This window comes from Panthera onca, chromosome A3 (genome assembly GCF_046562875.1).
Source record: "Panthera onca isolate mPanOnc1 chromosome A3, mPanOnc1 haplotype 2, whole genome shotgun sequence".
NCBI lineage: Eukaryota > Metazoa > Chordata > Mammalia > Carnivora > Felidae > Panthera > Panthera onca.
In genome coordinates this window covers 82,605,872-82,622,012 of record NC_138341.1, presented here as the reverse complement: position 1 = coordinate 82,622,012, position 16,141 = coordinate 82,605,872, and the positions used below count along the sequence as shown (strand labels likewise).

General features: G+C 44.3%; 1 protein-coding gene across 8 annotated transcripts in view; it reads right to left on the bottom strand.

The window, feature by feature from the left end:
- Window positions 1–1,106: 1,106 nt before the first annotated feature.
- IL18RAP (interleukin 18 receptor accessory protein) overlaps window positions 1,107–16,141 on the bottom strand; it is a 34,660-nt gene continuing 19,625 nt past the window's right edge. For 7 of the 8 annotated variants that reach the window (XM_078444344.2, XM_078444346.2, XM_078444348.2 and 4 more), the window contains 6 exons: window positions 12,947–13,012; window positions 11,371–11,494; window positions 8,722–8,873; window positions 7,447–7,584; window positions 4,684–4,857; window positions 1,107–3,141 (listed from right to left, as the gene is read on the bottom strand). In XM_078444344.2, the coding sequence (XP_078300470.1) occupies window positions 2,642–3,141; window positions 4,684–4,857; window positions 7,447–7,584; window positions 8,722–8,873; window positions 11,371–11,494; window positions 12,947–13,012 (1,154 nt within the window). In that variant the 3' untranslated portion in view covers window positions 1,107–2,641. The remainder of the gene's footprint in view (window positions 3,142–4,683; window positions 4,858–7,446; window positions 7,585–8,721; window positions 8,874–11,370; window positions 11,495–12,946; window positions 13,013–16,141) is intronic. The other variant, XM_078444350.2, reaches the window with a different exon arrangement.

The following is a 16,141-nucleotide window of genomic DNA, read 5'->3' as shown; positions in this document are numbered from 1 at the left end:
TTGTTGGTGCCACTAAGAATATAAAAAGGAAAAAGTACGAGAGTGTTAGGAAACTCCTTTCTCAGTCTTCAAGGTGGGACAAGAGGGCTCCTTCTGGAACCTTCTGTCATTACTAATGTCCATTTGTGGGATTCACAGTGCACTGAGTCCAAGCCAAGGGATATTGGAGGAAAATAAAGTCATGGAACTTTGAACTCTTGTCTTATCATTCTGCTTTGATTTAGCTTCGGAAATCCTCAAACTGATTTCGCAAGCATTTTATTCAGGTTTTATAGCTGCAATGAGTGGGAGAGAGGGGGTGGTGTCCTTCCTACTCCATCTTACCTGGAACTGTGATCTGGAAATAATATAAATAGAAAATGTAGATATTGAAACCCAGAAGAGACCAGGACAGCTGTGAGATCTGCCTGAGGAATCATCCAGGGTTACTAAGGAGTACTCTCCAGTGTGTGTTAGAGGTAGGGTGACCATCATTCAAACGAGGACACGTTTTCATTATAGTTAGGCACCAGGTGTAAACCGGAAACAAGTCACCTTATCTAGAAAATGTAGGGGCGCCTGGGTGGCTCAGTCGGTGAAGCGGCCGACTTCGGCTCAGGTCATGATCTCGCGGTCCGTGAGTTCGAGCCCCGCGTCGGGCTCTGTGCTGACAGCTCGGAGCCTGGAGCTTGTTTCAGATTCTGTGTCTCCCTCTCTCTGACCCTCCCCCTGTCTCTCTCTGTCTCAAAAATAAATAAACGTTAAAAAAAAAATTTAAAAAAAGAGAAAGAAAATGTAGAGAGAGAGTTATACTCTTTTCTCATTGTATTTCACTGAGTTCAGTTGTTTGATTACCATTAGTCTCCTATGTAGAGAAAATGTGCTTCTGTTGCCCACTTTGTTTTGATTGATTTGCATGTAAGAAATGTAAATAAACCTTTGTCCTAAATGCTAATTTGTCGTCTTCAGTGGATCTACTAACCTGGAAAGAGTGCGTTCTGTAAATGTTAGGCCTAGGGAAGTGCTTTTCTTTTTTTTTTTTCTTTTATTTTGAGTATATATACAAACCTGAGGCTCAGTTTGAGTTTCTGTTAAGCTTAGAACAAAAGTCTGGACTACTGGATAGATCGGTGATAGAAAAATTTATTTTAGAATAAAGTAAACCCGGGTAAACTGGCCCAAAGAGGTTTCTGAGTCTTAGATCTCAGAGAGCGGCTGGCAGGAAAACCAGGGATTCTGACCATCACCATAGCATGATGGCACAATGACAGTGTGGATTCTTCCCCAATAAGACCCTACAATGAGCCTTCCCACAAGAAACTTCCTCCAGGAATAATTTATACCTTTTAACTCATCTTTAACTTTATCACTGAAATTCCCAACAAGGATGTTTCTCGGTGCCAAGGCCGCAGTGGTTTTTATGATGTGGGAGCCTTTGCGGAAAAAGAGCTCAAGACCATTTCATACAGGCTCCAAGCGGTAGCCAGATGACAGTGACTTTTAGCCACTCTGAACTTGGATCGCGTCCGTAGCAGTGACTGTGACACATTACATCTGAATGAGTCCAGAAGTTGCTAGTCTTTAGGCTCAAATGAATCATTCCACTCAGGTGAGGAGGACAGAGCATGAAGCTTTTATATCCCTACGTGACTAGAACACTGTTTTAACTCTAGCTGGAACTGGAATCCCCGTAAGGAAAACAGACTATGAGAGTGAAATCCACCTTTTCTCTCCTGGTGCTCCAGCATCCTGCCTTGTTACTTAGGACTCCACTGAGATCATTCGGTCAGGAAGCACATACAACGAGTGCCAGCCTTGATGGGCAAAGAGCTCAGACTAAAGCTCTGTTCAAGCTCCATTCTTGCTTTTAACCAATTTCTACATTTACTTACCAAACTCTTACCTTGGCTGCTAGCTCTTGTCACTGTCTTTCTACTTTGTACGTATGTGCTGGCCCATTCCTTGCCTCCTCATTGGCCTGAGCATTTTGGCCTAGTTCGTTCCTACTTTCAGCGGCCCAGGGTAAGGTTGGGGACCTCCTGCCCTGCACCAAGGCCAAGGGGATGAGGAGATGCTGAGGTTAGCCCTACTCTGCTCTCCAAGCCTTGTGTCTAGCACAGGGCTGCACTGCCCACCAGAAGGGTCTCCTTCCTCTATTTCACCTGCTTACAGGGGGTGCTTCTGGCAGGGACAGAGTAGAGATTGACTGGGGCCCTGTCTGCCCCTTGCCCCCCCCCCCCCGCTCCCGCCCCGGTGTCTGCCTTTCCTACTTGCTTTCTGTGCTCCAGAGTTAATGGGTGGACATTGAATAAAAATTGTTTTGTGTTGCTTTGTTTTTACAGGGAAGCTTTAGGTAAAGTTCAAATCAATCGCTCCTAATAAAATAATATTTATTTGGTTGCAAATATATATAATTTATATGTACAATCCATAGTAGACGTGACATCCAATAGGTAGCCCAACGCAGAAGCGGCTGTATCTGCCACTTCTGCTCAGACCCCTTGGCAAATCTTAAGAGCGTTGTGTGCTGAACGTGTGCATGCGTCTGCAGAATTTACTCTTCCTCTGTCCAGAGGAAATCAGAAGCTCTAACCACAGTTTCGGGGTCATTGCTTTGCCTGTCAGGCTTGCTCGGGGTCGGCAAAACACTCTCCATCTTATGTCAGCCCGATTCATGCTCTGTGCTCTGTCCATCAACGTCTCTACTCGCCCAGGGACTGAGGGCAGGTGGTTCAGGGTCTGCTTTACCATTCTGTAGGCTGGGAGCTCCTCCCAGTGGCTTCTGTTTTACGGAGTCATTTCCAGTGGAAAAATATTCAGGCATAATTCTGAGATGGTTCCACCTGAATCCTTTGGAGTTTTTCACCGGCATGTGGTAGCGCATCTGAGTCCAGAACCTGGAATTGGGAGGGACCGATTTTAAGCCTCTCCAAGTGACGGTGGGCAAAACTCGGAGAGCTTTTTTCACCAGATGAGGTAGAGACTCTGGCTCTTGGAAGGAACAGAACTTAATTAAAATTAGTTTCAGTGTTTGGTCATCCAAGGCAAGATTCACTGCTGCTTGTAGTTCAAAGACACTGTGTCCGTTGACATAGTTGGGGCTCAAGATAAATATTCCTCTTCTACTTTTCTTAATAATGTTTACGATGTCTTCTGCATATGCTGGAAATAAGGAATTGAATCATTTGCTATTGTATTGCTGAACCCGGAGTCTCCATAACCCCAAATCTCCCAGACCTACCCAGAGGGTTCCCTGCAAAGGTTTTTAGGGAAGGAGGAAAGGAAGCTTGGTTTGCTATGTCGCTTTCCTGTATCAACCCTATGGACAGTTGAAGATACACTCAAGTATCTGGGGACTCTCTACTCTACATTCCTCTCTTTGTGTTCTGTCTCTTCAAACTGTCACTCCCTCTAGGAGAAGACCTTGTTGGCACCAGTCAGGCTGGGATAACAGAGGGGCATGGGATGTCCCAGGCTCCCTGGTGGGGTGTCCGAGGCAGAGGAAATGGGGGGAAGGAATGATGTCTGTACATCTGGTGAGTGGCAAGAACTGCGCCTCGCCTCACCCAATGCTGACATTTGTGGCCAGCAGCATCCTTTTTTTTTTTTTAATAGATTTATTTATTTATTTATTTATTTATTTTCAAATTATATATACTATTTTTTATTTTTTTAATTTTTTTTTATATATGAAGTTTATTGTCAAATTGGTTTCCATACAACACCCAGTGCTCATCCCAAAAGGTGCCCTCCTCGATACCCATCACCCACCCTCCCCTCCCTCCCACCCCCCATCAACCCTCAGTTTGTTCTCAGTTTTTAAGAGTCTCTTATGCTTTGGCTCTCTTCCACTCTAACCTCTTTTTTTTTTTTTCCTTCCCCTCCCCCATGGGTTTCTGTTAAGTTTCTCAGGATCCATATAAGAGTGAAACCATATGGTATCTGTCTTTCTCTGTATGGCTTATTTCACTTAGCATAACACTGTTCAGTTCCATCCACGTTGCTACAAAGGGCCATATTTCATTCTCTCTCATTGCCTCGTAGTACTCCATTGTGTATATAAACCACAATTTCTTTATCCATTCATCAGTCGATGGACATTTAAGCTCTTTCCATAATTTGGCTATTGTGGAGAGTGCTGCTATAAACATTGGGGTACAAGTGCCCCTATGCATCAGTACTCCTGTATCCCTTGGGTAAATTCCTAGCAGTGCTATTGCTGGGTCATAGGGTAGGTCTATTTTTAATTTTCTGAGGAACCTCCACACTGCTTTCCAGAGCGGCTGCACCAATTTGCATTCCCACCAACAGTGCAAGAGGGTTCCCGTTTCTCCACATCCTCTCCAGCATCTATAGTCTCCTGATTTGTTCATTTTTGTGGCCAGCAGAGTCCTACAAAGCAGGGAGACCACCTGTTCAGATTGACAGAGGTGACTTCCTACAGGGGACCCAGGAGCAATATCTTGTTCTGGAAGGCATCCCTAGGGCCCAATAATTTTTTTTTCTGAAGATGGCTTATTCTTGGATGATGCAGCACATGTCTGCAATGTATGTTTTTCTGTGTTGTTGCCCAACATGTTCTAAGCTCATGAAATATTCCAGAGGGTATATATCCCAACAGAAGGAATAGCAGGGAAGCCCATAGAGCACTTGCATTCAACTGTTCTTTTTGTTCTATATCTTCTCTTGGCTTATAGGACCTACCTCCTCCTGGGGCCACATCTCTTTCAAACAAACACAAGTTGTATCCATATTTGTTTTCCAAAACTTCAGGGAATAGATTCAGGGCCAAGTATTCCTCATGCAGAGATGAAGTGGCCTCACTCTCAAAAGAGCTCCATTTCGCATAGGATACGAAAGCATCAAATACCTTTTTATCTGAGGAAGAGAAATGTTAGGAAAAAAAAGTCAGCCATTTACGTTTTTCTCACTATCGTGGCATATCTACACGTGCTTGAGTCATATGGCAAATGGGCAAGAATTAAGTGCCGGGCTCCTTACTGAATTGATTTAACAATAAAAAGCAGCAGCTGCGTCCAATTCAGAATCACACTGCTGAGCCGTATCGATTGCCCAACCAAATTCGAATTCTGATTTATGACGCGGTCCTGCATTTTCACTGAGGTCAGATCAAACAGTTGCGGCTTCTGTGATTAAATCATATTAGTCAGGGGTTCCTCTGGGTTTTTTTTTTTTTTTTTTGCACTGCAGTGCTGCTGTCTCATGAGTTACACATCAAAGAAGAGTCTGTTCCATCAAAGCATGATAATATCCAGCAAGCAGAGCACAGCCAAGACCCAGCACCTTGCACGTGAACGAGAGAGCTGACGGCACATGTACCTCTATTAGAATCCCCGCCGTGTAAAATGAGATCATAGTAACTCCCTGGCAGACTGTCTTCAGGGTTGCATGATATAACGTATATAAAGCGCGTGGTGTCTGGCTCACAGCAGGGCACAAGATAAATATCCACTCCCCCCTGCCTTCCAGATGGGAAACTCTATTTATGAAACTTGTTTTAGGATATTTGTAAAGTCTCATGGGCCTCTGTTGAGTCGATTAGTACAAATGCACGTTGATTACTGGGATGTGCTACCGAACTAACCAAGAGAGGCAGAAAATCTCAAAAGTTCGCTCATGGGCTTCAGAGTCTGGACATACCCATTCGGTGTCATATTCCAGTGCTTTGCACAATGGCTGGCAAATAGCAGTGTTACAAAATAGCAAACAATAGCACCGGTGGCTGATGTGATGGGCAGAACGCTTGCTTAATGTGGACGGAAGAAGAGGCCTTCCTGGATGGAAATGCCAGCAAAAGAAGAAGAAGAGGGAGTGGAGGAGGTCCAGGAGACAAGAAAGAGACCCAGGAGGCTCATCTGGGAAGCGCCTCATTGCCCAGGTGGGAAGGAGGAGGCTCATGGGGCATGGCCGGCAGGAAGTGCTGTGCAGTTTAAATGTGTGAGACACCACAGTCACCTCGGATTCCTTCCACGTCCCTGTGAAACTCCAACAGGCTTGGATTTTTCTATCATCTGGAGACATTTACATTTCTTTAGTAAGAAAATTAACAAATGGGAGTATTAGAGCTCTCTTAGGTCCTCTGCAACTCTGACATTCTGCATCTCTCTAAAATTTTGGATATTCGGCATTAACTTCAAAGGACACAGCCGTTCTGCTGTAAAACATTAGATTAGCTACAGAGGGCACTGAATCACCGTGCTTGAAAACCGGCGTCTGCGTCCTCATCAGGGTAGTGTCTTGTGCAAAGTAAAAAGAGAAAGGGCAGATTTAAAAGTGTCACAGTTGATTGGCTCTTTTGTACAAGCTCTAGAATCTTAAGATAAATAACATTTTAGTAAAGGAAATATAAATCTTTTAGGGGGATGATTGAGGCATTGGCTAAATAATTTGTTCAATTCAAAAACGCTAAGAAGCTAATTAAAAAAATAAATCTCAAAAAACACTCTTGGCTGAAGGGTTTCTAGCGTGAATTTTCAATAATTAGTTGAAAGGAAGGTATGATTGATGCATCTCGACTTCTCCTTTTCCTGTAAATCTGACAGCTTTTCGCTGCATTCCCGGCGTGGGAGGAGCAGCGGTGTGGAAATTAATTATCCCAGGCAGGTAAGTAGTTATCCCCGGATTCCAGCAGAGTGGATGCTGTCCTTTGCAAGCAAGAGAACCATCCAGTAAAACAGTACACCTAATCTTAGAGACCTCCAGGGCTAGAAAAACACACCAGCAGCTCTTCTATTCTAAAGAAGCACTATCATCCTGTCTCCTGGGGAAATGGGCAGACAGCTCCATTAATTGTAATAGTGGTTGCCTTTTACAGAGTGTCACATGTTTGGGGACATTGCCACCATCTTCAAGCCCCTCATTTTACAGATGAGGCTGAGGTAATAGCTAATGGGGGCTCTGAGCCAAATCACCTGGGTCCAAATCCTGAGTTCTAACACCATCTTGCAGTTCGGTTTTGGGCACGCGATTTTACGTCTCTCTGTCTGATTGCAGGATTCAAGTGACAAAGTACCTAATACACCTGACTGGCATGGACTGTTTACCACCTGCTAGATGCTGTTCTAAATGATAAATATTTCTTAACCCAATGGGTCCTCATAGATTTCATCGTGATTGTGATCATAATCCCTTTTTCCAGAAGAGGAAACTAAGTCATGGAGATGTTAGCTCATCTGTCATATTGCGTCAGGTTGGTGAGCAGAGAGATTGTTTTCGAGCCCAACATGCTCTGCAATAGCATCGTTGATCAGCAAGATTCCTGGAAACTGGAATGAAAAGAAATTTTTTCTCCACCTGTTCCCAGTTCTCCCAGGTTGAGCCACCACACCTGGAAGGAGGTTTAAAAGGCTGAGGGGCATGACTTTATCCATCAGGGAACATCCATTTCTTGAGCTTCTCCCTCTAAGTCTGAGAAGAAATGTCAGAGGCAGGTCGGGGTCACCTTACCCCCAAGTGTCTCATCCTTGTTCTGGTAGGTTCGGTACAGCAGCACTATTTCAATCCAGTACATGTAGAGCAGAGCACCTGTGGTCAGCACGCCTGCCAGGCTCATGACGGTACCAAGTAGGATGTAGATGAACACCACTGGGGGAAACACGGTAGCCATGAACAAATGTCTCTGCGAGACCACATTTGGGTTGACGCTGTGGGCCCCCCAGCGCCTTCTCAGGCTCTATTATTTTCTCAAAATCACTGCTCTTGGGAGCATTCCTCTTGACTCTGGAAACACTTAAAATCGTATCTTGAGGGAACTGTCTTACAATGAACTGGAAAGAACCCACGGGAATGGCACGTTCCTGAACAGGAAACGGATGGGGAAACTAATCATGGTCACTTTTAGTTATTTTTCCCCCATAAACCTCCACAAAACCCATTCGCATCCTTCTCATTGCATATTATAAATTATCTTCATGCCCTATCTTCCCTACAAAAGTCTAAACTTCCTGAGGCCAGGAGGCACGCGTGGCTCGGTTTCACACTCTTCACAGTACCTAACGCGTGAGAACTTTCACATGCCTCTCCTGACGGGAGCCCCACTACAGAGCATCCACAACACCGAGCACAAGTTTTGTCTTATTTAAGCCTCACTAGCTGTCAAAACTTGCTTGTTCTGTAATCGGTTCTTAATTGAATGAATGAATGATATCAACTCCATCACGGAGTATCTTCTTAAGGAAATTTCAAAGCTATTTTTTATCAGGAATTTCCACTCCTCCTGTCAAAGACTGTGGTCTGTGATACACACATATCACTCTGAGCAGTGAGCAAGATGACTCTTCTCTCCTCCACTCTCCAGTACCCTACCATCATGGTCTCTGGATTCAGAAGCCAGGAAAAGAAAACCCTGAAAGGGAGCTAGGTCCTAGCACAATACCTGTTACACAAGACATGCCCTTTAGGTGTTTGTAGAATAACGGATGAGTGAATGAATGAATGAATGGATGGCAGGCTTTTCCAACACAGGCCCCGTACAAAGAGTATTAGTCAAGAGGACCAGTTCTGGATCACTGTGATGTGATTGTGATTTTGTGATTACTAGTGATGTGTCCTTGGTCAAAGTATTAAATGGTTTAATATGAGCAAAATGCATAATGTCTGGCTTCTCACAAATGTTAATTGCTATCATCATCAACATCATCAGCAGGATATTTCTTTAGGAAAATTCCTCTCCTTTCAGATAAAAGCAGTTGTGTGCCTTCTGCGGCCACCTTCCAGGCTTACCTCCTTTCTTTTCTCTCAGCTGGATGGACTGGGTCGTGTTCCCGATGGAGTTCTGGGCAAAGCAAACAAACTTCCGGTGAAGATCCCTCTGAGTGACTTCTTTCAAGTGGACAACACGCTCTATAACGTCATCCTTTTTGGTGTGTTTAACTCTAGGAAAGAAGGGGAAATACCCCATTCATTCAGCAGCATAAATTGACCACTTTTGCAGTATTTGGAATTCTTATTAGTGGCCAACAGTTTGGATTTCGGGAGAGCTATCGGATCAAAGCATAGAAGGAGATGCCAGAAGACCATAAGATGGTCAGAGGGGGTTCATTTTTGATTATTGAATCTTCTGGGCATCGTTTTATGCATCACCAGAATTTAATTTACTGTGGGCCTCATCTGACCTCCATTACGCGAAGCATTCTCCTTGAAAACAGACTATAATAATAATTTAAGAATAATGTTGAACATGATGCACTTCCACCAAGGGCTGACCATGTTTCTCTGCTCACTCATTTTTTTTTTAATATTTATTTATTTATTTGAGAGAGAGAGAGAGAGAACAAGTGGGGGACGGGTAGAAAGAGAGGGAAACACAGAATCTAAAGCAGGCTCCAGGCTCCAAGCTATCAGCACAGAGCCTGATGCAGGGCTTGAACCCATGAGCTGTGAGATCGTGACCTGAACTGAAGTGGGAAACTTAACCAACTGAGCCACCCAGGCTCCCCGTCTCACTCTTTTTTTAATGTTTATTTATTTTGAAAGAGAGGGAGAGAGTAGGGGAGGGGCAGAGAGAAAGGGAGAGAGAGAGAATCCCACTAGGCTCCACGCTCAGCATGGAGCCAGATGTGGGGCTTGATCCCACAAACTGTGAGATCATGACCTGAGCTGAAATCAAGAGTCAGACGCTTAACCAACTGAGCCACCCAGGTGCCCTTGTGCTCACCCTTTTTAACACTAAACGTAGACTATCAAGTCTCCTTCATTCCTCACAGGAACCCCCACAAGGTAAGAGTATGATCGTCCTAACTTGGCCAGCAACGCAGACCAGGCATAGAAGGTAGGTGACTGTGCATGGTCACTCTGCTTGGAAGTGGCAGCCCATGCCCTGGGTCTGGGCCATTCTGCCCCATCCAGCAAGTTATAAGTCTCAGTATTTATGCACAATTTGTGTTCTCTAAGGTTGCCAATCTACAGTCTCTCTTTACTAGCTAAGGCATCTTGCCTGGGTGGATGATATTTTAGGCTGTGTTGCTTGGAACCCTACAATACCAACACTTATTCACTGAATATTTCCTACCAATCAGGAACCGTGATGCCCTTCTCACCTCTACTGTATCTACTCCGTACAGGGACCTAGTAAAGTGGACGTAAGTGTCCACAGATTACAGATGGTACAGTGGAAGCTTACAGGGGTCAAGTCTCACATTGCCAGGGGGTGGAAAACAGAAATCCAAACCCAAATAAGTTGTGTGACTTCCCTTGTCTTAGAAGCTCCTGATAACTTTTATTGCTGTTCTCAAAATTCATCCTTTATTTTTTCGTAATGACATAAACTTTTCAAAATGATATTACATTTGTTCATTGAAATCTTTTTAAAATTCAGAAGGACGTGCTTAATACACAGTCTATTACTGTGGAACGGATCTTGGAAAGATGAGGGACTCTGTTTTTTAGTGACAGGCCTGACCAATCGGATTGAAACCCGTAATCCCGCCAGTGGCCGGAGTCCAGTTTTGTGAGGCACTGGATAGCTCTGAATAACAGAGTTTTCCTTTCTATTGAGCCCAACTGTCTTCCCCGTAAATTCTGTCCACTAATCTGGACAACAAACTAAGCCTCGTTTCCATAAAACACTGTGGTTTCCAAGTACTTCAAGATATCTCACCTCTGCATTTCCTTTTCCAGGTTGGATTTCTTCAACTATTCCTCGCTTCACATATTTTTGGTCAGAATCCTTATTATTGTGCATTTTCCTCTCCATACATTCCAGACTGTTAATGACTCTACATATTTGGATCCCTGAACTGACCACTACTCTAAATGAATGGCACTGGGAAAAATGGGGTGTGGGCAGAGGGCAGCATTCTTTCCCATTGGTTGGACGTGCTACTTCTCTTCTGCCATCCTGGCTCGGTATGTCTGTCTTCTTGTCAGCTTGATGTTTAAATGTCAAACTGTTGCTATAAACTCAGCTTTAGGGGCACCTTGGTGGCTCCGTTTGGTTGAGCGTCCAACTTTTGATTTCCACTCAGGTCATAACTCTCTGTTGGTGGGATGGTTCGTGGGATCCAACACGGCTTGGGTCCCGTGCTGACAGTGTGGAGCACACTTGGAATTCTCTCTCCCTCTCTCTCTGTCCCTACCTCCCTCCCCCCTCAAGATAAATAAACATTTTTTTAAAAAACCCTGAGCTTTCAAACAGCTTAAATATTTCATTTTATGGCCCTATTAAGAAACTGCTTCTGATCTCAGGGTTGAAGAGGATCCTGCACTTTGCATTTCTGTCCTTTTCTATTCACCACTAGTTGGCGCCAGTGGCCACACCATCAACTGCGCGCTTGTTCATCTTGGTGAGTCCATTTTAGAGGTTTCCAAAGGTGTTTTAAAAAGTGTTCAGTGTAGGTTGCAAAGAATATGATCTGCTAATTTCCTTCTTACCTTTTCTGCTCAGGTGTTGGAACTTCCCACTCCTGGTCGGAATCTTTAATGTACCATTTTATTACAGGTTTAAAATCTCGTTGGTAGCCAAATCGTGCCGTGCAGTTAAGAGTTAAAGGCTTTCCTGAAAATGAGAGAGACACACAAAATAGGAAGGAAGTCCGTGAGGACACTTTGTCCTGTGCAGGAGGAAGACGCCATCCGAACACTGTTCACTCACGTTTGCAGGATAAATAGGTGTGCCAGAAATAACCAAACATCTACCGGTCTTTCATTCACAAGCAAATAAGACCAGGTATGTTTCTCTCCATTGAGCAACACTTACATCTCAGACTTGTGACTCTTTGGTCACAGCGCTAAGAATTCTGATGTGGTTTGAGGGCAGACACCAGGAAAATGAGGAGTCCTCTCAGTGACCAGCCTGGTCTTCTAATGCTGCTATTGAGTACATAATGTGTCAACAAAGAACATTTTACTACTAACCAACATTTGCATATTAACTTAAAATCGTGAGGTTACTGTAATGTAGCTTAAAGAAGGAATTATTTAGATATTCAGCAGTTTCTTGAACAATGCACTATGGGTGGGCATGCATGTGATGACACTACCCTCTTCCTACCCTCTTTTTCTACAAGGGGTCTCCAGATACACTCTGCCTCAAATTCAATATTTTCACCATGAAATGGTTAAGGACTCCATTAAAAATCATCTTCGCACCTTAATAATGTCCCGCCCCCGCCCTTTAGGGTTTTCAAATTCATTGAAGCTGTAGGTAACTTGGCTATTTTTGAATTATTAATGTTTTTTCTTTCCTCCTTCCTTACATTCTTGTGATGCTGTGGGTATTGCTAATGCTATACCCTGATACCGCCACCTAGTGGTCTTTTACCATAGTATCTATTTTGACATTTATTTCTATAAGTATAGATGTGTTAGCATTTAAAAGAATCACTTATTTTCTTGGAACAACCAGCACTTGGTTTTAAATAGAGAAGTTCTTATTTGGCTGTGTGGGGAAAATGTAGATGTTACTGAAGTGGATAAAATAAAAGGGGACCAGAGAAAAGTCACTTTGCCCCTCTACACAAAAAAGACACCACTTGGGAGTACAAATTACTTGGGCAGGAGATGTAGTGTTCTTCCATAGGTATCTTAAAGCCCACACCGAACACCACGTTTTTAAAGGTTAATGCTCTTCAAGGTGGTAAATCGGTTACATTTACAGATTTAATCAATGGACCTAATATACGTAACCACCTGTTTCTGGGATGAGTAAGGAGAAATCTAAAATCTATTGAACATGACCAGTTCACTAGCCACCTAACATACATTATCCTACATTTCTCACTGAAACCAGATGAGGTCAGTTTTCCTTTGTCTATTTATAGATTTAAAACCTGAGGCTTAGAAAGATTAAATAACTCTCTAAGGTCAACAAACTAGCCAGTGGCTGAGTCAAGATTCACACGGAATTCTGTTTGACTTAAAATCCCAATACTTTTTTCCTTAATATGACACTTAGACCTGCTCCCAGAAGCACAATGTCATTCAATGGTGATAATACAACCCACCTTACCAAGTTCTACTTCCAGTGTGTCCTTGATGGGGTCCAGAATATCTGGCTTGAAAATAGTGTCTTTCACTAAAAGATGAAAATAGTGATTATTATTTGCATTGGGAAATCAGAAGGCCTCCTTGCTGAAGATGTGCGTGCAAAGTAGCACTTTGATCTAAATGCTTTGGTGCTCCCTCTTCGATTTTGGTGCATTGTCTACAAAGTTAGTAGGAACTCAGGTTTCCACATGAAAAGCAAGCCTCCAAAGATGAGCATGACATCAGGTTGCAGGTGCTAGTGAAACATTAGTCCCTGATAAATCCTTGTCCACTCGGGTGTGTTTTCTTCCACACCAACCCTGCTCAACTGCTACAGACCTGAGCCCCCATTCCTGTCTTCTACAACATTGCTTTTTGGTACCATCTGGCTGAGTAGTCTGGAAGAAGAATGCACTTGAGAAAATGCCCACATCAGCCAGACCGGAGGCCAATCCTCCATCCTTAAGTTCATGGTTTATTTCAAGATAAAAGTGAGTCCGACCCTCCATTACTCATTTATGCCTGAGTTTCCGGCCACAAACTGTCAAATGGGGCTCTGTGGTCAGACTTCCTCCTGAATATGGCCCATCTCCTGATCAAGGAAAATTCATCACCTCTGCTCTGGACATTGTCCTCTTACTTCTCGGGGACCTCCTTCCTTCAATGACTCCATTATCTTCCCTGTATATTTCTCTCTCACTCTCACATACACACGCACACACACACACACACTCTTTCTCTGGGTTTCTGCCCATTGGCATTTATCCATGCTCAGTCTCTTCATTTTAAAAGAGAGAACATTCCCTACACCTTATGTCCTTGTCACATTCATGCTCCTTCCTTCCAAGCCAAATTCTTGAAGGAGCGATATGTGCTCATCTCCTCCATTCTCTCGCTTCCCATGGAGTTCAATTCCTGCCCCCATCACTCCACGGAAACTGCTTCAGCTAAAGTTCCCAGTGACGTCCTTGCCCCTAAATCCACTGGACACAACTGAGTTTTTCTTCTGCTTTATTTCTCAGCAGCTTTGGACACTGTTGGGCATGGCCTCTTAGAATCCTCTCGTTTTTCGTTCCCTGCTTCCCTACTTTCCTGTTTACCTTCTGCCTCTCTGCTCACTTCCCTGTGTGTTTGGGGGCTCTTCTTCTGGGCTTCTCGTGAACATCAGTTCTCTCCCTTGTTCTCTGCTAGTGGTCTTTTGTTCTATCTACTCTCGCTGGGTGGTACCGTTCGTTCTCTAGAACTGTTCCCTACTAAAGATCTTGAACCTTTAAATGATCTCTCTCCTCCATCATCAGTTTCACTTCCTTTACAGCTCCTATCCCCACTCTCCCACTGGTACTCACTAACTTATGTAAATAATGACCTCCGTTGCCCTTCCCAAACCCAGCGATGAGTTCTCAGACCTCACCCCTGAGGCAGAGCGTTACTCCCTCTGCCCGGAGATACTTTAGCCACCATGCCCTGGGACAGTTTCCCTCTGTTCTCACACCCCTGCTCCACCCCCTTTGGGGATCCCTTCCCTTCTCCTAACCTCTCCAAGTGTTGCAATGCTACAGTCCTCGGTTCCAGGCCTTCTTCTCTCTATACTCACTCCCCAGATGAGCTCATTCAGTTTTTTTTGCTTTAGTTATTTATTTTTTTTAATGTTTTTATTTATTTTTGAGACAGAGAGAGACAGAGCATGAGCAGGGGAGGGGCAGAGAGAGAGGGAGACACAGAATCTGAAGCAGGCTCCAGGCTCTGAGCTGTCAGCACAGAGCCCCACGCGGGGCTCGAACTCACGGACTGTGAGATCATGACCTGAGCCTAAGTCGGACGCTTAACCGACCGAGCCACCCAGGCACCCCCAGTCTTTTTGCTTTAGATATCATGTTGACCACCCTCACATTTACACCTTTGGCCCTATCATCTCCGGACTGGTTTGTCCAAATTCCTCCTTGTCATTGTGATTTGGATCACCGAAAGTCCTTTCGGACATAATGTTTAATTTCTTCCTTAGACCCTCTTCTCTTGCAGCCTTTCCTGTTTCATGAAATGGTGTCACCATTTACCATCTTATCCAGGCCAGAAAACAAAAACATCCTTGGTTTCCCTCTTCACACATTAAATCCATCATCAAGTTCTGTGGATGCACAAACAAAGCCGCTCCTCACCTCCTTTGCTAAGGCTGTGCAGTGAGCAATCAGAGATATCTTCCAAGAATGTGCATCACACCTGCTGTGTAAGTTCTTATGTATGCCGTGCAAGGCCATCCTCCATCAGCGTCCAACAGAAAATCCACCTAGTTGCCCAACCTAAAACCCAACTCTCTCTCATCCTGGATCCCTCCTTTTTCCTCTTCCTCACTCCCAATTTCCAAGTCCTTTCAGCTGTACCCTCTCCGTAGTCTCTGAGTCTGTCCACATCTGTCCATCCCCACTGCAGCTCTCTGCCCGGAACGGCATTTTCCCACCTTCCTTGGGCTGGTTGGTCCTCACCCGTCTGTTCTTGCTCGAGCGTGGTATGTCCAGGTTTGGGCTTAGTGGGCCTCTCGTATGCCCCACTGCTTCCCTTTCTCCCCACTCATCATACTGTCTAGTGACAGCCTGTGTGCCCACAAAGTGGCAAGTTCCGGGTGATCACAGACAATGTGTCCAGGTATTCGTTCTTACAGCCTGAGCACCAAGCCCAACGCCTGATACATATTAGATGTCCCACAAATACTTGTGTGAAAATGAATATGTGAAAAAGTGAATGACTGAGGAAGACAGGAATGATGACAGAGAAGGCTTGGTCGAAAGAGACGCAATCGATGTTGCGGGGAATCCCTCGGGCAAGCGAGAAAAGCAGACTCAGCCCCTGAAAACTTGATGGGCTGAGTGGCATGTCCGAGGGAAGAGGAATCACACATCCCTTGGAGGGGGCTAGTGGCACAAGTGGGGTGCTTGTGCTCTAACTTCTCCTCCAAGGAAGAGTCTAATGTAAATGTTCATTGCTGAAGTCCAGGAAAGTAGGCAGAAGTGGTTACCTTGGCCTCAAGGTGTTTAAACGTAATTTGTATCCTACACTAAAAGAAGAAGAGGTAAAAATAATCGATATGTTTACTAAGAGCTAGGTCAACCATTCTGTAGCTCTTTAATACAAAGCATGGATGACTGACCCTGTTGTGTTTTGACAAGAACCATGTTTAAATTAA